The sequence below is a fragment of the Lepisma saccharinum genome, chromosome 3, assembly GCF_977018435.1.
Source record: "Lepisma saccharinum chromosome 3, izLepSacc3.1, whole genome shotgun sequence".
Lineage (NCBI taxonomy): Eukaryota > Metazoa > Arthropoda > Insecta > Zygentoma > Lepismatidae > Lepisma > Lepisma saccharinum.
Genome location: NC_139231.1, coordinates 61,070,757 through 61,098,532, shown reverse-complemented (window position 1 = coordinate 61,098,532; position 27,776 = coordinate 61,070,757). Strand labels below are relative to the sequence as shown.

The following is a 27,776-nucleotide window of genomic DNA, read 5'->3' as shown; positions in this document are numbered from 1 at the left end:
CTACCGCAAAGTATACAAATAAAAAATGAAACACGTAATAGCATTTAAATGTGAATTTTATATTCGGAACTGTTATCGTCTATAAATTTTTGCCCCCTCCCCTAGTCACGCAAATCATTGTTCATACCATACTTAGAAGTACTATATTAAAATCTGCCATTTGTAATCGTATTTTGAATGAAGGACAGATATAATTTCACAGATAATTTGATTATTTAATAATTTTGACACATATTAAATGGCATTATACTACACACACACACATAAATACAAACTGCTACAAGCATTTTGTTGTGAAAGAGAAGTAGTTGAAAATTATTTGTATTTTTGTGTTTATTTCAATTTTATTTCAATCCATGATCATCATGTTATGGAAAACAAACGAAATGAAAATAAAATAGTGATAAGCAATTCGCCTACTATAACTTTTACCCTTCGGTGTACATGGAAATGAAAAATCAAAATTTCCTCCTACGAAAGTTGCAAAACAGCAAAACGAACTTCCGTTTCCATGCATGCGTCAACTGGCTTGAAAATGATTACGGTAGTTCGAAGCATTTGATTGGCATGTTACTATCACTACTGTACTGAAGTCCATTTTTCCTTTCGATTTTATGTAGGCGTAGAAAGTAAACAAGGCCAGTTTCAATGTCGAGCCAACCGCATTCTTCGAGTTTATTATTGATTTTGTTCTTCGCGCTGGGTAAAGGACGAGTCGTTCCTGTGACGTCAAGAACATGGCAGAGAACAGAAAGCAGAAAGCAAGCTCAATCTCTGCAATCTTTTTCGATTTGGACAACACGTTAATACAAACTAGGAAGGCTGATAAACTGGCATGCGAGAAGGTACTGTAAGATTCACTTGAAAAGTAATAGTACATGTAGGTTTGTTTGTTTTAGTGGAAAGTTTACTCATACATTTCCACGACTGTCTGCTTCGACCCAACCATTTGGCACATATCCCAAAGTTCTATGCGAGAGTGCGTCTGCCTTTGCTGAGGTTGACATTCGGAAAAGGCCAAAAATAGAGAGTGAAAGGAGCGAACGAACTGCTAGGAAATTTAACCTGGAGTTTCCAGATTTAGACTGTGAAACACGCCCAGATATGAGCCCACATGCTTCTTCAAGGCGGCGTCGTAGAACTTTTGCGCGTGCTGGGTGTGAAAAACCAAAGCGACATTGTGAGGCGTAATTCTTCAAGGGTACCGTGAGAAGTGCAAGAGTGTTTCTTCGATTCCGTTCTGATAGATGATTATATATCTGTGTCCATTGACATCGGTGTGCTAACAAGCTGTCATTTGAAAAAAATTAACTTGTCGAGTGAATTTGTAGAAGACGTGAAGTGAATTATTTTATTTCGTATTGAAAGCTTCAAGTAGTTCCCTTACGTAAGTGCAACATCATGGCAGATATTCCAGATTCTGTGAAAAAATGTGTTGCCATTCTGAAGGCTGCTTCAAGTGATACTGAGAAGTTTGCCGCTTTGTTCGTTGTTACGAAACTAGTGAAGGGCCCAGACTGTAACACACAGTGCAAGAAGTTAATTTTTGAAGCCATTGGTTTCAAATTTTTGAAAAGACTTCTGCTTACTGCAGATGTGCCAGATGATTGTCCCCCTTTAGTTTATAAATCCGTTGCTTTGTCAATATTGACATGTTTTTGTGCAGATCCAGAACTTGCTACTCATCCAGAAATGTTAGCTAATATCCCAGTATTTCTTAGTATTGTACAGCAAGCTGATGCAGATGACTATGATGATAATTTGATTGTTGTGAATGAGGCATATGAATGCTTACAAAACATAGCATCACATGAGCTTGGTCGGACAGCTTTAGTCGAAAATGGTGCCATCAAGAAAATGTCCGATATTTTCTCAGAACAAAGTTTTCAATGCGAGGAAGCACTCAATGTTTTAGTTACTCTCATTGGAGAGTATGGACCAGCTGCGTGGGACAACAATTATCATACCTTTCATTCAATAATGAATAAAATCGCTCTTGAGTTCGAAACAGATCAGAACGAAAGGAAATTTGACTTATGTTCCATGCTGCATATTTTGGTGATTAACTGCAAAAGGGATCTAATAGCAGCTACTGCACGAGAGGAAATTTGGCCATTAAGTGTGTATAAAGGTCTACGTGATGTTATTACAAGCAAACTTGGTAAAGCCCAGCGTGATCCGTCATTGAAATTGGCTTCTGCAATGATAGATCTGTTAGGAGTTGAATGGTGCCTAGTTGATGAAGAGAAACCAAAGCAGTTCTTTCTGCTCCTTGTTCAACTTTGTTCAATTGAGGTTCGTATGCAGCTTGAAGATAAGAGCTTTCAGTCTATTATGAATAATGCTGATCTTGTAACATCATGCTTTCTGGTTTTAGAGCATTCAATTGTTCATATAGCAACAGACAGCACTCTGGAACTTGAACAGAAGGAAAAACAACAGTTGTACACAGCATTAAAAGGAGCTTTTACGGCTGTTATAACAGTCCTTTCAAAAGTTTCTAAAGATCCATCAAAATTGAAAGATGGATTTACTATAGCAGAGAAAGTGTTTGTGTGTGCTATGATAAGAGTTTTGTCAGCATGGTTAGCACAAGAAACATCAGCAATGAGAGGTGCTGTCTATGCATTGTTACCATTCATGCTTACGCTGGCTAATGAGACATTTCATGCATACAGAAGCAGACGGCTCACAGAAAAACATAGAGTTGGTTCCACATCCAATGATGAAAAGATGGATGTTGAACAAGATCCAATTAGCGAGGTTGATATACTGCGTTTGTTTCTTCCTGCATTGTGCCACTTGGCTGTGGAAGAAAAAGCACGAAAGATTCTGATTGAAGTTAAAGAAGATGAAATATTGTATGAGTGCCTTGCATATCATTGGTCTATTGTCCACTACAAGAAGCCAGTGATTCCAAAATCCGAGAGAGGAAAGGTTAAAATTCAACCTGAACCAGAGCTAGATGCTAAAGCATTGGAGGACATAAGTGACTCACGTTCTGCTATGGTATCAATTTGTAATATTTTAATGAATATGACTGTCCTTGAAGCAAATATGGTGTCTGAGAGTACCTTGTTTGCACAAGTTCTGAAATTTATTTTTAATAACCTACCAGAACTAAAGAATGTTTCTGAGAATTTGGTTCTGCATGGCAATTTGGCAGTTCTGGGTCTACTGTTACTGAAACAGCAAGCGAAGAAAGTTAAGAAAACAGACTTTTCAATATGTCGTTACATACAATCTACTATAAGGTTCCTTTGGGATGCGTACAGTGCAGATGAGTCTGATGATGGAAAAACTCTAGTTGTTACAATGTATTATAAAAAGTATTGGTTTGAATTAATGGAATTGTGGTTTCTTGGTATGCAAACAATGAGTGCAGTCCTAGCTTTGGTACCTTGGATATCGGAATTTGCAATAGAGAGTGGATGGGCACAGGGTATAGTAGATATGCTACATAAAGTCAGGAAAGGAGGTTTGCAAGCAAACACAAAATCTGCTTATGAAGATTTCCTGTGCCACCTTGTTGATGCTAACAATAGTGTCACAACCGTTCTTAAGGACCATGATGCTCTGACCGTTTGCAGAAACCACAGACTCATGGAACTTGGGAAACGTCTCTTTGGGGATTAAGTTCACAGTTGAATTTGATACTGGCAAACTTTTGTACATAAGAGTTGAGTGTGCTGTGTGTTTTTATTCACTTTCGATATATAACTTACTGACTTTAATGTGCATTGATTGCTTGCATAACACTGTGCATTGGACTAGTCATTTTTATATGCTGTACGTTCAAAAGATCAGCTTCCATACAAATTTACTGGTGCGGAAAGAAAAGCACTTGGTGACAGCCAAGGCCACAGTGCCTAATGAACTATGGCAGTTGTTTATACTGTACATATGCTATATTTGTACATTTGTGTGTGTGAATGTTTGTGTGTATGGGAGTATGTGTTTGGAGCAAGTTCATGTTTTTGGTGTTTTCCAGTTCCTGTAGACACATTCAGGGACCACACGTCAACTGCATCAAACAAGGAGAAGTAGGTAACTTTCATATTATTTTTGTGCTAATTTGTAGGTGGTAGGTTGTATTTGTATGTATGGTATCAGTATTGGCTTAGACCTGTTATACAAAAAAAAAACAAAAAAAAACATTATTTTCATAAGACAATACATGTTGTTCATTGAATTCAGCTAATAACCAGGTTTTCGTTTGTCATTTTGGATTTTGCCATGGGATGGTGATAATATCCTGCTGAAAAACGTGTCCACCATGGATCTTTTTAAGGAATGAAAACTTGGGGGTGAATATAAAAATGATAATATGAAAGTGGTTTGGTTAACCAATCTTAATTTGCAAGATTTTTAGTTTTGTTAGCTTCAGTTAGGTCGAGGTGGATCTAATTATGCTAGGTTTCATTGTAGTAATATGATATTTGTTGTGTCGTGCTGGTAGATGTTTGTTAGAGCCTTGGGGTTAGCTAGGGAATGCTCCTATGGTTTAACATGGGGCCCGTTCCGAAAGTCACACGAGTTTAACGTGTTAAACGAGTTATGGTAACTGGCTGTCCCATAAGTGCTTCTGTGCGTTTCGTGAGTTTCATTATGCTGTCCCAAAAGTCGCATTCCGTGCGTTTCGTGCAAGAACGAGATTTACCAAACGCACGGGCCAGGAGGCTGGTTTGTTTGTTTCGTTAGAATCGTCTGCTCCTTGCAGACAAAGCGCGTGCTGATGGATTCAAACTGCACTAGTTCGGAAATGTATTATAATTTTAACAGACCGATATGAAGCAACATGCACAAGATGAGTATGCCTTGATTGTTCTTAGAATGTGATTGAAATGAGTAACAGTGTCCACAGTAAAGTTTATTTTTGCCATAAGGACATTCCTTCCGCTTACGCCTTGCGGAAACTTTCTCTAAACAAAATGCTGCAACTGTGCTTTCGCCTAGAGTGTCCCATAAGTCTGTAAAATAACTGGTTTCACCAGATTCACGAGCCCAGTTATTTTCCTTGAATGCGTTCATTTCGTTAAGACTTTCGGAACGCACCCATGGTGACTATATGATATGATACAGGGGGGGAGGGTTGCTTTGCAAAAATGTTGCTAACTGGGGTAATACCATCCCTACCTCCCCCCCCCACACACACACATACTTCAAGCACTGGTTGTGTCCCTTTATTTCATGTGGTCAGATTTGGGGAAGTTCATGCACTTTAATCTGTTTCGTCATTACCTTGTAATCAAGAGGTCCCAGGTTCAGTACCCAGTGGAGGCACACAGTGGGTCACATTCCTCTTGAAAATCTGGGACCAGTCCCACTTCTCCTGTCTGTGCATAAAGTGAACTTTAGAAAGGCACTGCAGTACAATGTATTCATTATACACATTGTTCATAGTTTTTAATACCAAATTCTCTTCACCATATGTGATATTGATTAGTTGACTTGTTGAATTTTCGGTCTCTTCATCGCTATATGCAACTGATGATGTTTTTTAAATGTAAAATTGGCAGTATTAAACTTACTACACTAACAGAGAGCTCCTCCTTGGACTTCTGTGCTGCATGCAGGTTAAGATGAAAATTAGATTTTCTTTATCCTATTGATTCATAAATGTATCAGATGCAGCTCCAATTTTGGAATCTTGTGGCTAAATTCTAGTCGAAATATGGCCCAAGTTACTTTTGTTTTATTGCGATTTCATCATGCTACAAATGCAATTTTAACATGGTTCGATTTCGGTTTACTTCTGTTAACGCATACTGCGGAGTTTTAGCGATTACTTTAGATTTTGTTCAATATATACTTTCGTATTTAGGTTAGGCAGGCCAGGCTTAGCATTAAAATAAAGTCCCTAAATGCATTCTACTAAGGTTCCGATTTGCTTCTACATTAATTCCCACGAGTCTACGATACGTACAGTCGCTTGTCAGCAGAAAATACATTGCCCACGGAAAGCGCACATGCTTGCTTAAGGTAATTTTTAAGTTGTTTTTGTTCAACATAAATAACTTTGGTAAGAATTGACAATATAGAATAACTTTGGTAAGAATTGACAATATAGAGAAAGTCTGTAATTCACTTCCTACTTCTTGTACTCACTTCTTATGCACTCCTGGTGACATATCTGGAGTTACGATGTGGGGGGTCGCGTGTTAAAATTGTGCATTTACATGTAGAAGTTGTAAAATAACGTTATTTACCGTGATAATTCTCCATATTGAGTGTTCCGTAGTGATGAAACATTGTTCGTCGGTTACGTTCTACAAAACTAGTAATTCCTTATTGAAAGTGATCATTGGCCCACAAATTATTCACGGAAGGTTAGGTTAGGTTCAGTTAGGTTAGGCAAGCATAGTTATAACATTTCGTTCGTAAAACTTCGCATATACACCTATATAAAATAAAATTCAATCAGCTTTTTTTCAAATTTCCAGACGTGACCCCTGGTTTTTTACAACACATTCGTGATTAGGGGCCAAAATTAGTTAGTATATACCGAATATTAACAAAATTGGAGACTTTCTCTATATTGTCAATTCGCTCCATAACTTTTTTGAAAATCCAAACAGTGCTTATTACTTTCAGGAAGGTTCAAATTTCGTGTGACAATGATTTCCAAAATTCTATGATAATTAGTCTTCCTGCTAGGAGAATGTGAAAAATATCATAAAAAAATTGGAACCGTTACCAATCAATTCTGTATGCACAAAGCATAACCACCATTTTCAAAATACGAATAAAGTTTTAGTCAACAATATTACAACAAAAGAACATAATGCCAGGACAAGCATTTCATTAATTCGGCAATTATGCAAAGTAAAAATGTATATTACTGGCTGAAATGTCACAAAACAAGTCAGTGCTTCAAGAAGTGACAAAATTGTTGAAATATGCTGTTTCAGTTCCCTTGACCCTATGTAGCCTTTCAAAAAAGGGAGGGTTTTGCATGGTTGGTTTATGAACGTTTTTCCATTGTTTTAGCTTGTGGAGGTGTGCTATTGTGAAGTAAAGTATGTCTGTTACCTTAGTGTGTTACCTTGCCATAAAGCAGAACAGCCCGAAGACTTCATGCAGTTGAATAAAGTACCCAAAATGCCATTCCACAACAGCAGCTATAATATTTCGTTGTTAGGTTTGAAGCAGATAGCAATTTTAGACATGTTCTTCCACTATGTTAGTGTGTATACAAAAAGTTTTTACTGATAAAATGCAGTGAAAGTACTCAAGAGATGGCAGGTTTTTACCTACGTGCCCCACTTTGGGATCAAATATCTCCATCTTTTGTGTTTTCCGCATACTGGAACCCATTTTATAGTATGTATAACATCGAAATCTGTCGATTAAATCAAAATTCAACATAATTCTTGAGGGGCAGTACAGTGGGTTAATGGTCCTGCCGTTTCTTCTGTGACATTGGAATTGTAGTGATTTCTAAAGACAGTTGAATTCTTAAAATACTTATAATGCAAGTACATGTATGTGTAGTTATTAAAGTAGTTGGTTTGAAAAGGTAGTATAGATTTGTATGTTTCTAAACTGGCGTTGAGTTATAATTTACCCGGGATTGTAGTGTGACAGTACCACTTTCATGACTGAGCACATTGAGTCCTTCGCTCATGACCTCACCACCGGGTTCTAATCCTAAGTTGGGTGTGGTTGTTCCTCTGTGAGTGTCCTTTCATCATTCATCCTCATCATTATGGTTAACCGAATATGGCATAAAAGAAGAAAAAAAGTGCAGGAAATTAGAACACTCTTCTTGCATTTTTTCAAGTGGAAAGCATTGACCTTTGTTATGATGTGAAGTTATGTAAATTTTATTTATTATTATTGGTGGTGAACCTTGAGCATGCAAGGCAATTTCCCTGTAACATAGTTCAGAGTACAAGGTTTCTTGAAATGTGACCATTGGACATTGAGTTAGTGTACTATTTGTGATTGCATGTATCTTTGTTGGATGCAAAGAACAAAGTAGGAGTCATGATATGCTAGTGTGACCAGATGTTCCAGTTTTGCTGGGGCAATCTTGGTTTTCTCCCGAGAGATATCTTTGGGATGCTTATTTGTCACTGTTTTTTAGCTCCAAAGTGAAATATTTAATACTTTCAGAGTTATTTTATCATTGTCATCTTCTGATGACATCTCAAAGTGCTTTATTTGTAAGACTATGACTGTGGAATAGTTCTGTTGGATTTAACATTATGCAAGAATCCAGCAATGCATCTAAGCTATCATATTTTGCTCTCTCAATACCTGTGCGGTAGGTGGTTTTGCAGCTGCTTCATTTAAACATTGAATATTGAGTGCTGAAGCAAACTGGAGTAACCTGGAGAATCCGGCCAGCCTATCCTACACAAAGTTTTATTAACAAGAATGTTGAGAAAAGTCCAAAATCTACATATTTTTTTCTTCCCTTTGATCAGTTTTTCATGTAATGAATGCTGACCAAATTGTGGCAATCTTACTATTCACTAACTAGCCTACTTGGAAGTTAACAATTTGTGACAGTTCCTGCTGACAAAATCTGTAAACTAGCTTTTACTATGCATAAATAGGGAATACTAGCTGTAGAAAAATAGATGAACCATCCCATTTCAAGTTAATAAATGTGGAGAGACTTTTAAAAAGTTTCTATTTTAATTTCCTCACATGATTTTCTCTTGTGAATTAATTTAAAGTGTAGTAATTGGCAATTAGATTTAATCATGTTGTAAATTGAAGTTGATATTAGTGGGAGAATTTCCCTTATAAAGTGATCAGTACAGTGTGCACAGAATAGACCATACTATTGTGAATGAGCTTCATTTCTCATTGTAATCATACTTTCAGTAAAATGCTTTCATGAATTATCGTGCAAGACTAATCTAGCATATTATCAACATGAAATAAATAACCATGTATCCAGCCCTTTCTGATGGCATAGTGGTAATGATATTACCTTGCAATGAAGGAATCTCAGGTTCGATCCTGGTGGAGGTGCATTTCACGTTGGTTTGGACTCCCACTTCCAAATGTTGATCCAGCCCTGTTGAGCCTATCTGAACATAAAGTTGACTTAATCAAACTTTGACGTAGCTGTGTATCAGGTGTTTGTGTCATGTTATACATGCTAAAGAAGCATTGTGATCATCTGACATTCATGTATTTTACCCAGTTTAATTAATTGGAAAGTGTCAAGTAGCCAGAGAATGGTGCTCACCACATGTTCCCCAACTACAGTCACAATCATAATACATGATACAAAATTATGCTTTCTTACATTGACTTTTTTCTTTGTTGATTGTGCTGTATAAGATATAGTGTTAATATACACAAATTAGGATTCACAGCATGTTTACCCTAATATTAGGTGGCTCGAAATGGGAACTTTCACAAAACTAAATGCATTACTTTCGTTAACATGCTGTTGTCAGTTTTTGTCTCTGATTACAACAATGATGAGATGGAACAGGTAGGTGTCAGACATTCACAAACCAGAATGCTGTTCCAGTCTGCTTCAGTCCATTTTGAGCCCTGAGTCTAGTATCTAAACATAAGATTAATTCTGGACCCACTTTTGCATTGACAATATGTAGACCAAACAAATTTCATGGAATATATTATAATACGTGAAGCAACATATAATATCTTCGATTAGATTACCACCATTTTAACTTTAGAATATTATGACTGCATATGCACATTATATTTGTATATGCATGCATTGAAGAGCCTGGAATATGAGCTTATACATAAATTTAAATATTTTTTTCTAGGAGAGAATGGCAAATGTGCATACATCTTTCCACCTTACTAATTTTTATTCCAGCTTATAAAGTTATAAAATAATAGCTGTGAGGAATGACTAGGTGACCAATCTCCATTAAAGAAGTAAAATATCCTCAAAAGTCAGCTGTAGCACAGACGTGCACCATACACATTTTCTGACAAGTAGATAAGCTCAAAAGTCCAAAGTACCAGAATATAAGTTTACTGGCTACATAGGTCAGAGATCTACTGATATTTTATGTTGACCCACATGCAAACTTTGTATCTTATGGTTTGCCCGGTAGAGATTTGTCACGTTCTCTTAAATTTCTTCAGTCCTTGATTTAACATACTTAAGGAACTTCCCTGATGGTGTAGTAACTTCATAGTCAAAGGCACACTGCACAGTGGTTTGGATCACACTTTAAACTTTAGATTTAGTCCCGATTAGCCTATCTGTGCATAAAATGGACTTTAAAAAAAATCCAAATTTCTTTCTATCGAATGAATGGTATGACATATAGGATGCTGATAATGGTATTTTGTAGAAGCAGTGTATCTAGTGTGTTCACAACGTTGCTCATCTGTATTGTAAAATTATTAGTTTTATGTTTATTGATTATTAAATACATGTATTGGCTTGTTCTTTGATTTGAAATGTGATGTACAGAAGAAAAACATTATGCCCCAAAGGTAGCCACTTTTAACAAGTAAAAAAAATGCATTTCGTATGTTCGATGCTCTGTAGGAAATTTATTTGAATTGCTAAGAAGAATGAAAGGCATTTCCCAACATTTCTGAATATTTCGAAAACTAATTTTAAAAGAAACAACTTTCAAATTGATGAAGAATAATAATTTTGTCCCAACTGCCTAGGCCCGGCATACTGTTTGCACAGATTATGTAATATGCATGGTCTACACATTGATGCAAACTATTAGTGTTACGTATTTTTTGATTCATTCATGGTGTAAAAAATGTTACATAATACTTTGTTTTTCCACAGTACAAAATGTAACAAAAATAATCTTACAGAATTTCTATTTTCTCAATACAATGGACTTTTTTAATTTGAACTCCAAGGAGACATGAAAAAGATTCTAATTATCCAAAAATTTGATTTAACAAAACCATCATACCATTAAAGATTATTTCAAGGGAAATAAACTTCTGTTCAAATCACAGGGTTATTTGAATTATCCAAGTTCATATTAGAAAGAGTCCACTGTATTTTACTCTGTTATGAATGTAGTAAAAGTGTATTTTTTTTAAATGCTTCTTTACTATAATACGGCAATTCAAACAAAGTGTCCAATGAGTGTATCTTTCTTTTTATGCTGCAGTTGGTTGGTATTTTAAATGAAAAATTTGACGTCCCACTTGATGTCGCTCGGCAAGCAACCCAGTCTTTCTTGCGGAATTTCCGCCTGTGTCCTGACAATCCTGAAGTGAACATAGATGATTGGAGGCAGCTGCTATGGTCTAAAGCCTTAGGGGTGGAGTACAGTGATATAATTGGTGAGTGGTTCTTTAATTTGAGACTGAGCCAATATCATTATGTTGGCACCAGTTCAGTTTATTCAGAAATACCTTATGACACATTTCTGGATTCGAGATATCTTGCACATCCTGAAGTTAACCTGTAAGGATGGGCATATGGGTAAAAGTTACCCAGGCAATTTTGAAAAATATATCTTGATCACTTCTGATGAGTGTCTCAGGCCATCCTTCTCGGTACTTTTCTAGTGAATCCTTCCGAGTGTTGGGACCTTGAATCAGCTGTTAGTTTGTTCATTTTTTCCACTTGCAGGGCCTTAGAAGCACTTGCAGTTATATGTTTCAGTTTGATATTCCAATGTGTTCTTCTTTTTCCCCTCATTTTTATCAATGAACATGTTCAAAATTAATAAAGTTAGATTAATCAGTGAAGGTATTACTATTTACATGTTTTAAAACAATTAAAATTCAGAATTAAGAAGCAATTTTTCTCACTAGTAATTTTTTGTTATAGTTATTTTTAATTATTCTGTTATGTAGAATTTTTTATTATTGGCACTGTTGGGATTAGCCAAAAGTAGCAGAAAAGTGATTTATTGCAATACAATACATTGCCTTTGCCACATGTGTATTTGGCATTAAAGGGAAATTAAAAATATTACTGTGAGCAGTTGAGCTTAAGTTCATGTGTAACGTTAAGGGCAAATATGTGGGGAAAGTTAAATATTGTTTAAAAGAAATAAATCAGCAGTTTTTAGATACATTATGAAAGGAGAGAAATCTTCTGGTTTTGCTAGACAAATAATAGAAACCCAACATGCTTCACCTGAAAAAGTTAAATTCATTGCAAGTGCTAATAAGGAATTGGAAAGAATGTAAGGCATGAGAATTAAAAAACCATAAATAATGATTTATTTCTCTTTGGTACCAAGTGAAGGAAATATACTATCAAGACAGTAACATATACTGGTAAGTGATCAAAATTTGGCATACAAACAAGACCTGCTAACTGTGAGAGTGTGTCGTTTGTCAACAAAATGTAATATACAAGTGTTCTTCTTCCAACTCTATTGGGTATGAAGATTGAAATGGGAAGTTTGTGAAATGTTACCTATTACAAAAATAACCATTGCACTGTTTATATATTTAATAGTGAATATTAATGAAGTTATTATTTTAGGCAGAATAACTAACTTTATTTTTAATTTTCAGAACAAGTGTACTGCCATTGGCTTTATCTTCGCTATAGTCACCTTGCCATTCCTCCTGATGTGGCAGCACTTCTACGTAAGTTAAGAGAGAGCTACGTCCTTGGTTTAATAACAAACGGACCATCATGTGCACAATGGGAAAAAGTAAATCGTTTAGGTTTAGAAAAGTATTTTGATTGCATACTTGTATCAGGAGACCTTCCATGGGAGAAACCAGACAAACATATTTTCATGAAAGCGTGTCAGTATTTAGGAGTGGAGCCTAGTCAATGTATCATGGTGGGGGATAAATTGGAGACCGATATTCAGGGAGGTAAAGAAGCTGCTTTGGGATGTACTGTCTGGGTTTTGCCCGATTCCCCTATTCCCGAAATTATTGGAGAGGACCTTAAGCCAGATTTTGTATTGAATAATGTTACCGATCTCCTTCGTATTTTCCCCCCATCTTCCAAGCGTTTTGTTAGTTCACTGCACAAAGTGCACAACTACTTGGTCCCTTCCTTTCCCGATTTAGAAGATAGTTGTAGCAACAGCAGTGATGGAAGTTAAAATCCTTGAAATCTATTTTTTTTTTTAAAATCACGCATTCTGTGATACACTAAGCAATATAGAGCTTTCAGAATTCTGAATAATGAAGAAGTATACCATCCAATACCATACCATAATATATTGTAAAAATGCGAAAGTAATATTTTATAATTAATATATAGCCAGATTAAATTTGTTATCTGAAATATTACTGATATGGGTTTAGCATTTGTTGATTTAAAAAGTATGCTCATGAAACAAGTGTACCAGTAATGTAAAATAGAGCTGCATGAAGTTCCTTCTGACAGTCAATTCTTTAATATAAAATGTAAATGCTGCAATTACATAAGTGAACCCACACTTTTATGAGAGGGAAAAATAAAAATGCACATCGAAACTTCAAGCTTCATTTTATCTTCTTTTTATCATTCTTGTTTTACTTTATAGTCTTGAAAACACTAATCTTATTGTCATGTATTTCTATCATGCATGTATGTACTTACGGAATTATCTACATGCACAAATTTTTAATTTTTTATGAATTCAATTAAAATGGAGCTTGATTAATGAATCTTGTAGTAAATAACATTTAAAAATGTAAGATTGCCACTTGTTGAGCATATAATAAATACAATGCCATGAACTCAAACACTGTGTGTAACTTTTCTGTAAACTTGTGTGCAGCTATAAAATTCCATTAATGCTATGTTGGAATCATTAATGTGCATTTTTGGTGCTTTTCTAAAAATCTTGTAATAAGAATATGTAGCTTTTAATTTCAAGTAGATTGTAGGCTTTAAAAGAAAAATGTTCAAAATGGCAAATAATTGTCCCAAGATCTTTCTGCGTACTCTGAACAAATAGTGTTCGTAACTTCTATCGCATGTATTGAAATGCCAGTATATGTATATATTAACAGTGATTTAAAGTAAAATAGGTGTACTGCTATTTTTATGAAGTATTTTTCGTAAATAAGTTGTATTTTCTGAACAATATTTGCGCTGGTCGCATGTGTTAGAGAAATATATTGTTTATTATTTTAACCTACTTAACATGCAAAATGTAGAGATAGAGTACTGCATGCCTTATAATGCTCCAACGATACTTTAGGATTCATTGTTTGAATCTGTGCATGGTCTTTCTACAGTGGTACCTGTGAGTAGAAGACTAGGTTTCATATTTTTCTTGTAGTGGTACTATTGACAAATGCATCATTTTGCACGTGTTTCTTATCATGGAACTGCTCTTTTTATTGCAACATAATCTATTCTATTCTTACAGTTCAAAATATGCTCTCTTGATTAAAAGTTTTGAGTATTTTTAGGAGGTGGTCTTAAAAAGTGATTTGTGACATCCTTGATGCTCACTCAGTATTACTTTTGAAAGGGTATCATCACAGTGACAATTCAGGAGTTCGTATTTTTACAATGAATGGTCTATTTACTCAGTTATTGGGAACAGAACATGGTGGAAGTGTAAAGAATCAGCATGTTTAGAAACATTAAAATCATACCAGGAGTGTCAAGATTTGATGACAAGTTTTACAAAATGAAACGTCTATTTCGAATAGCCCACATAGCAGATTTCTAGTACTTTTTCAATAAATAATTACACATTTTGCAATGCTACTTGAAATATTTAAAGCTTATAAACTTTTTAGAAATGTATATTTTTGTTTTACCATCTTTATTACAGTTACCATTTGATTCTGAAAGATTTTATTTAATACAGTGGAAATCCAATTTGACACTCCTGGATTTACATTTTTTCTACATTAAACATTCATTCTTCACAGTTCCAATGGAGCAAAATGTTGTAAAATATCCCCGCATTTTCTTTTTCTCTCTTTTTTTACCACCTTGGTCCCCTGAAAAACATACAATTAAGATTCCACTATATTTATTCTTGAGAGCAGTTTTTGTGGGAAAAACAAGCTTTCTTTTTGTTCCATTTTTGTCTCCTATTATATAAACTATCTTTTATTTGTACATAAAAAGTACATCAAGATTTGTGAAATTTTTATTAAATAAAGACGTAACAATAGAATATTGTCATACATTACATACATGTAAGAGAGAGACTCCATGAAGTGTGAAGAGATAATTTGGCTAAGTTTAGTAAAAAGAAAAAAAATAATGTTGGGCAGCTTATAGAATTGTGATAATATTGAAGACTGAGCAAATTAAAAGGTCAACTGGTGTTGATGCCACATCAGGTATGCTATGTTAATTGTAAGAACATGACTAGCACATTTATAGTGTATTGTTTGAAGAATGTTTTAAGAATTACTATTTTAATTGTGTGTTCATAGTTAAATATAGCTACTTATAGCTGTACATGTAAGCAGTACTAAATTTCCATTTGGTACGCTGAGGGTGGTATCTTTGCCAGAGAATGCGTAACACTTGTGCCTGAAGGAACTGCATCTTCATGTAGGCAATTTTACTTGAAGCAGTGTTTCATATTAAGCATTAAATGGCACACCTTCGGTAGGTAGGAAATGGCCATAGTGAGGGTTGTTATTGTTGGGTTAAATGTGTAAGGCATAAATATAAATGTCTTTCATATTTGATAAGAGTGCTCTAAAGTGTGGTAGCAAATTTGCTGTCGAGTATTTGGAAATATTTCTTTTATGTATACTAAAACCATATGTAAAGTTGACATGTGTGAGTATGTAGCATGTATTTATATTTACTGTATATAACCTTAGGTATTTATTTACAGAAAGAAGAAAATATTTCTTTGTTTCTGTATATAGGCTGGAATATTAAGATCTTGATTTTGCAAATTTGGTAGTGCCAGGCATATTATAGTTTATGTAATGAAGTGAGAAATATCTCTGATGCAAAGATGATAATAGCGGTTATATATGTTATCGTGCATGACAGGAAATGAAACCTGAATGCATGTAGAAGGGTGCTCGTAAACAGTAGTAATCTATTTCAGAACACACAGTATATTTTAGAACAGAATTGTTGCAAATCTATCCAGTCTTTAATCATGTAAAATCTATGATTTTCAACATTACCTCCACCTTATATTGTGTGCAATACATGAATGGACAACCAGCAGCAACTATTGTTTGCTATTCAGGAAATAAGAATAAGTTGCTACAGGAAACCAGTACAAAACTGATACAAGACATGCAGGAAATGTTGGCTAAAAAAAGTGAAGTATGCTTACATTATATTTTCTTGATTTTATTTATGGATTATTCTTGTTGTGTGCAGTTACCATTATGCCAGTACTTCTGAGCGAATAGCAATAGGAAATTTACAAAGTTACTAGTTAGATAAGTGATACAAATACATCATGATTACAAAATGGTCAGAAAGGGAAGCAAGGCCTAAAGAAAGAAAATGTTCTCAGTAAAGGTGCCAGTAAAATGTATAACTGTACATGGTTATACACGAGTGATAACAAGTGATATTTTCCATTGTAATATTTAATTATTATATCTCTTGTTAATGGTTCCTACAAAATAATTATATAAGAAGGAATATATTGCATGTTGTTCTTGTGCTCTCTTTACTTCTCAAATGCTTAGATTGTAATAGTGTATGAAAATACACTGGATGCATCTTGAGTGCAGGACACTCGCTAATGCTCAGTGTTTGATCTGTCTCTTAACTGATAATGATGTTACCGTAATAACTATCCACATTGTAAGAAAAAAACTAAGATGAAAGGTTGAGCTGCTTGCCGAGTCTGATTGTATTTTTTCAACGATGTATTATCTGATTTGTAGAAATGAGTGTCCTTGCTTTTTTGATGTACGAGAGGAAGAGGAACTTTCTATGTACATACGTTTAATAGAAAGAGTGAGAGTATATTTTATATGAAAACCGATCAAAGATTTCTTCTAAGTTGAGATTTTATAGATGCTAACATTATCACTACTTTTATTTATGAATAAAGTATGCTCTACAGCAAGTCTTGTTTATTTTCCTTTCAATTTTTAATTTTATTGAAGTTAATTTTAAACCAATAAGATCTTCATGGTGTGCTGCAGTAAACATGATGAAAATATTGTATGGAAACAGTTCCATGTTTACAAACATGAAACTTTTTCCATATAAGTAACAGTAAAATTGTATTTCTTATAATTTAAGCAGTTTTGTTCAAAATTAAAATATAACTACAGAAAAAAAAAAGTTCTAAAAATCCCCATTGTGTGTCCAACATTGAGCTGAAAATAATATAATGGTTGTTGCATATTTTATATTATGATTTGTACTGTCTCTCTTTTAATTGTGCACATTTCATTATATTTTTTTTCTGAATTATGATCATATGAAGAGGACATGACATATTCAGTTTGAATTTAGCTTCTCTCTACAAAGCATTTTTTTCTGAAACAGCACTGTTAACAATTACAAAACTTATTTCTTTGATACCACATTGATTAAGGTTTCATCCATAATGATTGTGGTATTAAGCAGCCCTAATCCATGCGTGGTAGTCCCAAACCAAGAAATGATGTAGCAATCTGTTTCAGGTAATTCATATTTGCATATTTACTTTGAATGAAGCTGATATATGAACCAATATTGGCAAAAGTAAAAAAAAAGGTAAAGTGTTCCCCTGTGCTTAGCACCACGCCCCACACTTTCTTGATCCGGTCGTGAGTAGGGGTGAGGTGATCAGCACCATGCCCCTGACTGCCTTTACCCCCCAGGGTTTCCCCCAGGTACCCATGTTATTCGACGCTGGGTGGGCACCGGGGCCGCTTCCAACGTTAGAAAAGTTCCCGGATTTGAACCGGCCGGGGATCGAACCCGGGACCTTGAGCATGGTAGTCAGACGCGTTACCGACTGAGCCACCGCGGCCACCAATATTGGCATACTTGTTAAAAAACAACACAAAACACACGAACAGTACGATGAAAGACACTTTAAAAGTTTGTTGAAGCTTTCGACTCCCATCTCGGAGTCAGCATCAAGCATGGTCGAGAGACTGCAAAGAAGAGACAGTCAAGGTTCCGCTGATGCTCGATATCTTTCAAGTGTCAACATGTATGTTGCCGGCACATGACGTAAGTTTTTACTGTATTATTCACATATTTATAAAATTGCAAATAATTTTACCATTCTAACATATCTATAGTCAAGTGTAAAATCCTGCCATTTTGTTACAGTTCTTATCAATATACATGCATAATTAATATACTATGGTTGCATAAAATAAGGCAAAATCCATTGCAGGGGCATTCCAGCGTTACATGAGAGACATTTTACACACAAAATTTGAGGTTCTAGGCAAGAGATTGGATTAAATATTCATAATGAACTGATTTCATATAATTGTGAAATACTTTATGGTGTCTGTTAACAAATGAAAAAACTTGAGTATGATGGCATAGACTGAATGCATGACAAGCATTAACAAAAGTGCATTCCATTACGTGTGCGACGCTTTAAAAATGTAGCAAATTTTGACCATTTGTCTGTGCAGCATATAGGCTGCAGACAGGGGCGCCGACTTGTCAAAATTATTGGGGGGGCTCTGATCACTGAAATAAATGAATGAATGACTCTCTCCCTCCCTTTTTTAAAAATAAAAATTACGTCTTCGTATAGCAGTTTTTAAGCAGCTATTATGTTCTTCATGCAAATGAAATGTAACATGAAAAACGTTCAGAAAATGTTTCAAAGTCTCTTTATGTCTTTTGTGTCTGCCCATTTTTTTTTAGATAACAATTAACATTTTTATTGAAAAGTATGTATTTACATTAAGAGACCAACCTAACAGTTTTATGCCGGCCTCTGTAGCCGAGCGTGTTGGGTGGTCGACTCAACTCGCTTTGATCCAGGGGTCTCGGGTTCGAGTCCCGGCGAGGGCATGGGTGTGTTTTAATGTCCGCAACAGACATGTGATGGGTTGCAAATAACCCATAAAATAACGAATATTTACAATATTTAACAGTTTTATTTAATTATTTACATAAAATGCTAACACAAATAGCAGGAAAATAGTTTTACTTTTTTGTTCTTGTTACAATATTTTACTTTTTAAATTTAATTTTGTAATAATACATGGACACTAAGATATAAAATGACATACACAACAAAAACATATGAACATGATTTAAAAATAAAGCGAAATTTGCTCTACACACTGGGTTATTTTTTTATGAACTCATTAACGAGCGGTCTCAGGTCCAAATTATCAAGCACAGTTTGATGTATGTGGAGTACCGCTAAGCTGCTTAGTCTCTTCTGCCTCATTGTAGATCTCAAATATGTCTTTAGTCGGCTAGTAGCATTGAATGACCTTTCGGCTGTGGCTGTCGTCACTGGCACAGTGCGGAGGACAATCATGAATTTGTCTCCTGGAGGGTGCTGTCATCCAAGAGAAACTTCCTTATGTCACGCATGGTAGTTAGAACCACTTTCTTCTGTTTGGCGATATCACCAAGCATGGACATGTGTAAGGAGAGCCTATCGGCATCCAAATCTTGGCGAAATAATTCTCGCGTTTGCTGAAAGTTTGTTGTGCAAATGTTCACAGCTGAGATGCATTCTTTCTCTACGGCTGTTACTTTTTGTAGTCCTGTAGATTCATGTCTTTGTTTAACACACGATTTTACTGTGTCACACACGTCAGTGTATATTGATCTATAATGCTATTTTGGAGTGTAGAACTTGAGTTTTGGCAGCATCAGAATTTTCAAGTCTGTTAGGGACGTGACGTTGCCGGGGCAATTCTGGCTCATCAACGAGGCTCGGTTTGTCCTCTGTACATTTCAGCCGGAACTGTTCAAAACACATTCGCTTTTCTTGAAAGATGTCAGTCAAGTATTTTAGTTTTGATTCCACTTCTGTGGCACCAATGCGTGGAGACAATACTACAGTTTGCCTCTTGTATTGAACCCATCACATGGCAGTAGAGGGAGAGAAAGAAAAATGGCTTGAAGTGAAGCATTGTGTCCAGGTATCCAGCACATTTTAATGCTGTGTCAGTAGAATCTTCTTCAGAAAATTTCTCAAGAAAATTGAGAAGGTTTTCATAGATCTGTTGCATACTGGAGGCTCTCAACATCCACCGACCAGGGAAAGTGGTCGCAGTCCAGTATGGCCAGCCTTCTCATTCACATCAATAATATTCCTATATATTTGTATTCTCTTAAGGGATTCCCAAACAGTCTTTAACAAGTCGTTGGCTACATTCATTATGTCTCTGATTAATATATGTATAATAGTTAGAGGCCAGCATAGTTTGCCTTTTACCTACCCACTGCCCGCTTGCACGCGATAACAGGTTTACCTGCTCGCCTGCCCACGGCAACGAGTCGACTTGCGTCTCTACCCGGGTTCTTGGTCTTCAAGGCGCTCTGCGCTTACAAGGTACCTGGGCATTCAACAAGACCCGGGCGCCTGCAAAACCTGCTGGAAGGAAACAGCCCTCCGGCAGCGTGTCGCTCCAGGTGTTTCATCACCACGTGGACGGCTGCAGCCAGTGTTGCCTACTTACGTAGCTACTAAATCCTACGAAGTCCTAGGAGGAGCTTCTTCTCCAAGGAGAATTTATATACTTAGCGATTTCAGTTCAGCGTAAGCAGTTTTTATCTTATTGCCAGGAAATGCACGCAATATTACAGCTTCATTTATCTAAATGAATGATCGAGCAAACAAAAATCTCCTCACTGAAAACTAATTGTTTTTCATTGCATGGTGCCTACGAAAATTGTCTAGCGGAGGGGTCAGGGTGGGGGTCAAACATTAAAGTACAAGTCTCATCAAGTTCAATGCCGTAGCAAAGGGGTAGCGGGAGTCGGCCCTGAGCGCCGAACGATATAAGTGAGAAAAGTTTTAAAACAGAGAATGCTATGGCGGCCCGTGATATTATTTGCTATTAATGTTGGTTTGTTACGAGTTGGATGAATTAATTATGTAATACGTCGCTCCATGTGAAAAGAAAATATTGTAGATGGAAATTTTACATGCCATATGCATGTACATTCGGAATGCATTTATCATGCACTTTCTTTCTTTCAAAAATAGTTTGTGTGCTTGTTTTCCATTATTAGCTAATGTGAAATTGACGTGTTGAAAAAAAATATTTCTAATCCTCTGTTTCAACACAAATGCGTGAGAACCGACTTCTACCTCCTTTTTGCGTGATTTATGAGGATAATAATGCCTTTCATGCTACTTTATTACTATTATTGTGATTGTTGTTGTTGTTACGTTTATCCAAGTACTTGCCCCCCCCCCCAAACGAGGGTAACGGCAATGCCCCTGGCTGGCTACGGCCCTGGTGTTCGCAGTAGAACAGTGTGTTGTTTGACTCGCGACCTCAGCGTCGAACGTGACATGTTTCAGTCCTGCCCTATATCACTATATATACGTATGTTGGTTATTTACGACATATACTTATGGATCCTGTGCCACGGAAAACCTATTTCAATGTGTGTGTGGGGGGGGAGCAACATTCGTGAATCTCATTTCATTGGTGATGTGGCTTACGAAGCTTTGAGTTCCCTTTTTTAAGTAGTGAAAATCTATTGCAGTTGGCAACACTGCAGAACGGTGTGGGCCCGGTGCAGTTTCTACTCGAAGCAACTACGTCATGCAGAGGGAGGGGTCTGCAGTTGATGGAAAGAACGAACTGAGACCTACTAGGTATCGTAAGACTGCGGGTACCCGGCGGGTCCTCTATGCCTGCCAGGAACGATCTGGACAGGTGGGCATACAAGCTGCTCAAGCGAGGATGTTGCGCAGGTTGCATGGCATTTCAGGAGCGATGTCTCGCGAACGGGTCTGCTCCAGGTCTTGTGCAGGCCTCTGATAATAGTAAATAATAATTATATACTTAGTATATAGTAATAAGTCATGTGTTTTGCTGTCTCCGATTATAGCCCCCCCCCCCCAAAGTTGATGGTTCAGCGCTCTCAGCCCCCCCAAAGTTGATATCTAGAACATTTCAATGTGTATTTAAAGTTAAGTTCATGTGGCACAGAGTAAACTTTACAAAAGAAGAAAAATAATACATTAGATCCTCTTAAGCAAAATTATTTTGGGGGGCTCTGCCCCCACATCATTAACATTGGGGGGGCTCGAGCCCCCCTAAGCCCCATGGAGTCGGCGCCTATGGCTGCAGATGGTAGTGACTTTTATTGGTGAAATGTGCAAATTATATGCATTCACAAACATCTAAACCTTATGCCATTAAAAACAATAATAATTTTCATATGAATTCATTTTGTTATTAATTTTAGAGTAGGACCACTTTTCGTGGAATGACCCTGCAGTTATTTCTACGTTTGTAATTCAAGAGGTCAAGGTTCTACACTGCTCCACACAACTGAAGGAACACCAAGGGATTATGAGAGCAGCAGAGTATTAGAGAATATTTTAAATCTTTAGAACAACATTACAATAAAGTATATCTTTTGCACATAATCGTCCCAAGTTTATTTAAGCTTTGTCACGATGAGGCTTCAGCCCCATCCAAATTGAGAAAAACAACATTTTGCGTTCATATGTTCGCAATTTCTGTTCAACACTTGGTTCGGAGTTGCTGTTTGTGGATGACAATGCTCACCCGCACCATGCACATATTCTGTCGGAATTCCTGGAAACAAAAGACGTCACCAGTATTGATTGGTCTGAATGCTCACTGGACCTCAATTCTATCGAGCATGTTTGGGATTCTCTTGATCGGGGCTTATGAACAACAATAAGGTACAGATGCAACATGCTACGAAAATGACCAGCAATATTTTTGTGTTTGTTTCCTTCTCTCCACTTGGTGTTCCTTAAGTTTTGTGGAGCAGTGTAATTGAAGAAATATGAAATATTATTTCAGGAAAATTTGCAACCCATGGTTTTGAAGCTGCTTGGGAAAGTACTGACATTTTGATCATACTGATACTACACTTTTGATCTGTCAATTTGTGTTCTGGTAAAAGTAACCATACATATGTCCATGCATGGAATTCTGCATCAAGGAAAGAAATCAGTATTGGAATACATTGCTAATATAGTGAACCGTAGGTACTGCCAAGTAGTTTTCTTCAGTTTGTCATAGATTCAAAATGGCCACCTTACACACAACCTAGTTTGACCTGCAACTCCTTTTTAGTGTCTTGTTATGGAAAAAAAATTCGAGAGAGCTTTTTTTGTTTCGTATATATACTGCTGGACAAAAAAAATACCGGACACCTTAATATTTGACATCTGAATTGCAATTACTTATGAATTACACTCTCAGTTAAGTATTGAACAATTGAATATTCATTATTGAACATTTTCCATAGTTTTTCCGTTAATTATTTATCTATTTATTTATTTATCTACTCGTATTTACTTATTTGGAACACCTAGTAGGCTTAAAATCAATTTCATGCAATTTTATTTTAATTTATTTATTTTCAATTCCTGTTGATGTTTTTTGTTTAATGTCTAGAGAGCCATGAATTTTGGTTCATAGTAACAGATATTATTGACATTGTCATCAAGGTTATTAGAAGTATAAGGTTGGGTCAATCCGTTGTTTACTCGTGATGACGAAACGACGGTAAGAAGTGAATTTATCCATGAGACGAATTCCAAATCTATGCGCTAGAGTTGCACTATGCAGATAGGAAACTATGCCAGAAAGAATACACGAAATGGAGTACACAATGAGCATTTCCTCATGTAAGATGCTCTCTTCTTTATAAGCATTAAACGGGCCTTCGAAATACTACAGGCCTGAATCTGCGATGCTAAAAAGGCTGGTGAGGTCAAAAACAGGTCGTGTAAATTATTTCATAGTAAGATTAACAATTATAATTATTTAAAGTGAATTCCAATCTTTCTCTTTCCAAATCCTCGTGTACGTTAAATTTTCAAAAGTTATCTTAAATTCGGAACTCGAACACACAAGTTGTATTACATAGCAATTAACTATACGATATATGAACACAGAATTTTTCAAGGATTTAGAGAAAGATTAAAATGTTTGATACAATTTTAACTAATTTGAAAAATAAAGGTAGATTATGCAGTACAGAACTGTAAAGTTTGTATTTAACGTTTATCAATGTTATTTACGTATTTTCAAATGTTCTTGGAGGTGAAGATGAAGTCAACATTCTGAATTAATAAGAAAAAGGACGATTAGGTCAGAAAACTAAATATTACACTTTTACAATGCGTTGTGTTGGTGTGAGGCTCGTAATATTTTGGAAACTCATTTTAAATTTTTAGCTTCAGATAAATTTAATTCACCGACTGATACATAACATGAAATAAAAACTAATTTCCCGATGTTAAAAACGAGCAATAAGATTTTTTTGTTTCAATATTTTATAATATTAACACAATATGGAATACTCTATATTTAATTTTGTGAAGTTTAGTAAATCATTTTATAAGTTTCACGTTTGTTGCGGACTAATCGCCTGTTACTTGTCCATAGTCTTGTAACTTACAGTTGCAGTCCAACTGTTTGATGACACTAGTGACTTACACATTAGCTTTTCCACAGCCTACAGTACGCATCCTAATATAGACATTGTTATTGTTCTGTTGTTTAATATCTGCATTGTGCAACACTGTCGTTCTGTCACTTCATGTGACTTCACATTGAAGTGATACATTCATTTGGCCGGTTACACGTCATCACATGCAAAAACTTCACCGTTACCATGGATATGGACCCAGGCTGATTGTCATTGCTGGTATTTTTCTTGCAAGTGTATTGTAAGTTTGCTAGCTTGAAAATGAAACGTGAAGAGGTAGTAAAGGAATTGGTCTTCGCGATGATGGTCGTAGTGTACACTATATTGCTAGGGTGCTAAATGTAGCACGAAGTACTATCCATGAAGCTCTCAGACAGTATGATGCAACTGGTTCCTATGGTAGAAGACTGGGTTCTGGTCGGAAACGATGCACAACAGCACGGGAAGGTCGTTTAATGCATATCATAGTCTTAAGAGACTGTCGTACGACTTCAAATATTGTGGCACAGCATTTGGGAAATGTTCATAGAGCTGTGGTTTCTTCAGTTCGTAGAAGACTGAATGCAAGTGGTTTATCATCTCGGAGGTCGGCTGCAGGTCCCAGGTTGTTAGCACATCAGCGGAAGCAAAGACTGGAATTTGCTACAAAACGCTTACATTGCAATGTGGAGCAGTGGGAAAAGGTTTTATTCTCCGATGAGTCAAAAATTCAACCTACGTTCATCCGACGGGCGTGAACATGTGTATAGAAGACCTAATGAGCATTATGCACAATGTTGTTTCGTTGAAATAACACCCTTTGGAAGCGGTGGTGTCATGGTCTGGGGAGGTATCTCTTTACAAGGACGTACAGAGTTGGTTCTTGTAGAGAATGGGGCAATGGCAGCTTGCAGGTATATTACAGAATGTGCGACAGATCATGTAGTACCATATGCACCATTCATAGGCCTGGACTTTGTTTTTATGCATGACAATGTGCATCCTCACATTGCGAATATTGCCACGGAGTACTTGGACGAAGTTGCGATTAGAATGGACACCACAAAGTCTGGACCTAAATTCGATAGAGCACATAAACTGAAACAAGTTATCAGAAACCGCTCAATAGTTCCAGAAACAATTGAAGAGCTAAGACTTGCTATTCAAGAAGAATGGGAGCAATTGGACCAAGAAGTGATTGCCAACCTTTTTCGAAGTATGGCACGGTGGTTACAAGCTGTAATTGATGCCAAGGGAGGTAACGCCCGCTACTAGACAGCTTATATACCCCACTAGTACCAGTAAACAATATTAAAAAAAATATTCGTAAGGTTTCCTTTTTTTCTTCTTGGTAGTTTTCTGTAATTTTCGTTTTTGTTCTAATTTATCTTAACAATAAATTTTAATTTGCCTTCTGTTGAATATATTCAGGTTTTCTTATTTCCAATAATTTCTGCAACCTTTAGTTAGCCTTCGAATCAGAATTTATGCATTATCACAAAAATGCAAGTGTCTGTTTTTTTTTTTTTTGTTTTTTTGTCCAGCAGTGTAGAAGAGGAATAAGAAAGGCTATTGGTTACTTTCTTATATTTTTTATTGGGGGGTAGGACAGCTTAATACTCTATTGGTATCTGCCATTCATTTTATTCCTCTAATATTTCTATAAATAGCCTGTATCTGCTATATTATTTTTATAAATAAAAACAAGTAATAGTACATAGATCCTGGTTTTCCAAAGTAAATGTCAAAATATGCAGTATCTCTTCCTAAGGTAGAACCCACTGCAGTTACAGACCAGCAGAATACCTGAGTGTGTCTGTGTGTGTGTGTGGGAAGGCAGAATCATCAGTCCAACTTATCACTTTTTTTGTTATCAAACTTGGAATCCATTTTATGTTCGGAATGCTAATCAGGACTGGAGCCACAGTTTGAAGTGGAACCCAAATGACTATGCAATGAACCTCCACCAAGGGTTGAACTCTGAACCCTTTGATTACACAAGAACATTACAACTATTCCATTGGAAGCCCCTATCACTTTTTTTTTCCTGACATGATGCATATGCTTTAATGTCACGTAATGTATCTTCAGAAGAGTAATCTGCTTCTGATTCAATATATTGAAGTCAAGACAATACAAATTTATAAATGTGTATCAATCACATTATGAAATAAAAGGTTTGATAGTAGGATATCACGTTTGTGCACCACCAACTCTGCATAAGGATGATGACAGATGCTTTTCCTACTACTAATCATAAAATAATTATGGATGAAGGGACAAACGCACATGGACAGCACAAGACACAAGCCCCACAGACGATTATCCTGGTTCCAGCTGCAGGTACTAGAGCCTTGTTAGTTTGCTTGCAGTCCAAGGTGTACTACGTGACGTAAGGCTGACATTTCGATGATAAATGAGATGGTGCCAAGTTTTATTTAAATTTTCTTCGTTAATGGAGAATTTGTGTATTTATTATATTCTGTCCTTATGCACCAAGGACACTAATATAATAAATATACAAATTACATGTTGGTTCAAAAGAAAAGTTTCAGTAGCAGTCATTCAGAACCTCTGAATACTTCTTCACATTAGCAATGTACATATGTAAAAAAATAATAAAAGTAAAATGTTTTCTTGGTATTTTATTACAAAATTAGTTGCTTACAAAAGTGCCATTTGTCAAATTAAATATATATATGCATATCACATTTTCAAAATATTTTTCTTTGTACACTGATCACTTATTGAAATATCACGAGGTATGTACTCAACACTTTACTAGCATGATAATGCTTGATGTTTTGATGAGTGAACATTATCATAAATATACAGAAACAAACGAACAAACATATAAACAAATTAGCACAATTCATCTTAAAGTCAAAACCAAATTTGTTTGATTAATAACTTATGACTAGTACATCACAAATTCTGAACATACCACATATGAGAGCTGTCAAATTCCATGAATATTTAACAATGTCCATGCAAGAATGAACATATATAATGAAAAAATAACAAACACCTCACCTACATACTCCATTCAGTGCATTTCTGTGCCTTCACCACATCTACATCCATTTCCACTCTGCCTTATTTATGTATATAATATATATACCAAACAACACACGCTAAATACATTCCCATGATCATCTCTGTTGTTATTAAAAAATAATTCACAACTAAGTTCTGTTAAGACACTTGTCATAGATTGACATAAATTATCAGAATCAGAAAAGAACAGACACATAATATATTCACATTTCCATCATTTGTCGTAAACACAAATACTGTTGAGGATACATACTTTGGTGGGATTCCAAAATTGAAACTGGTTGGCTTCTTATAAATA

The 27,776-nt window shown here is 35.9% G+C and overlaps 1 protein-coding gene across 3 annotated transcripts; it reads left to right on the top strand.

The window, feature by feature from the left end:
• The first annotated feature begins 572 nt into the window (after positions 1-572).
• Positions 573-16,921, top strand: Neurochondrin (neurochondrin). 3 transcript variants are annotated; one of them, XM_083118657.1, is made up of 3 exons: positions 573-845; positions 11,100-11,274; positions 12,466-16,921. In XM_083118657.1, the coding sequence occupies exons 1-3, from the start codon at positions 738-740 to the stop codon at positions 13,011-13,013; spliced, it is 831 nt and encodes a 276-aa protein (XP_082974783.1). In that variant the 5' UTR covers positions 573-737; the 3' UTR covers positions 13,014-16,921. The 3 variants fall into 3 exon arrangements, with proteins under 3 accessions (XP_082974783.1, XP_082974780.1, XP_082974781.1); XM_083118654.1 differs by lacking the exons at positions 573-845; positions 12,466-16,921 and adding an exon at positions 855-4,047 and having other exon boundaries at positions 11,100-11,236; XM_083118655.1 differs by lacking the exons at positions 573-845; positions 12,466-16,921 and adding an exon at positions 855-4,043 and having other exon boundaries at positions 11,100-11,197.
• Positions 16,922-27,776: the final 10,855 nt, after the last annotated feature.

What these genes read in the sequence shown, in the direction of transcription:
- Neurochondrin (XM_083118654.1), top strand. Translation starts at nt 1,402, where the DNA reads ATGGCAGATATTCCAGATTCTGTGAAAAAATGTGTTGCCATTCTGAAG.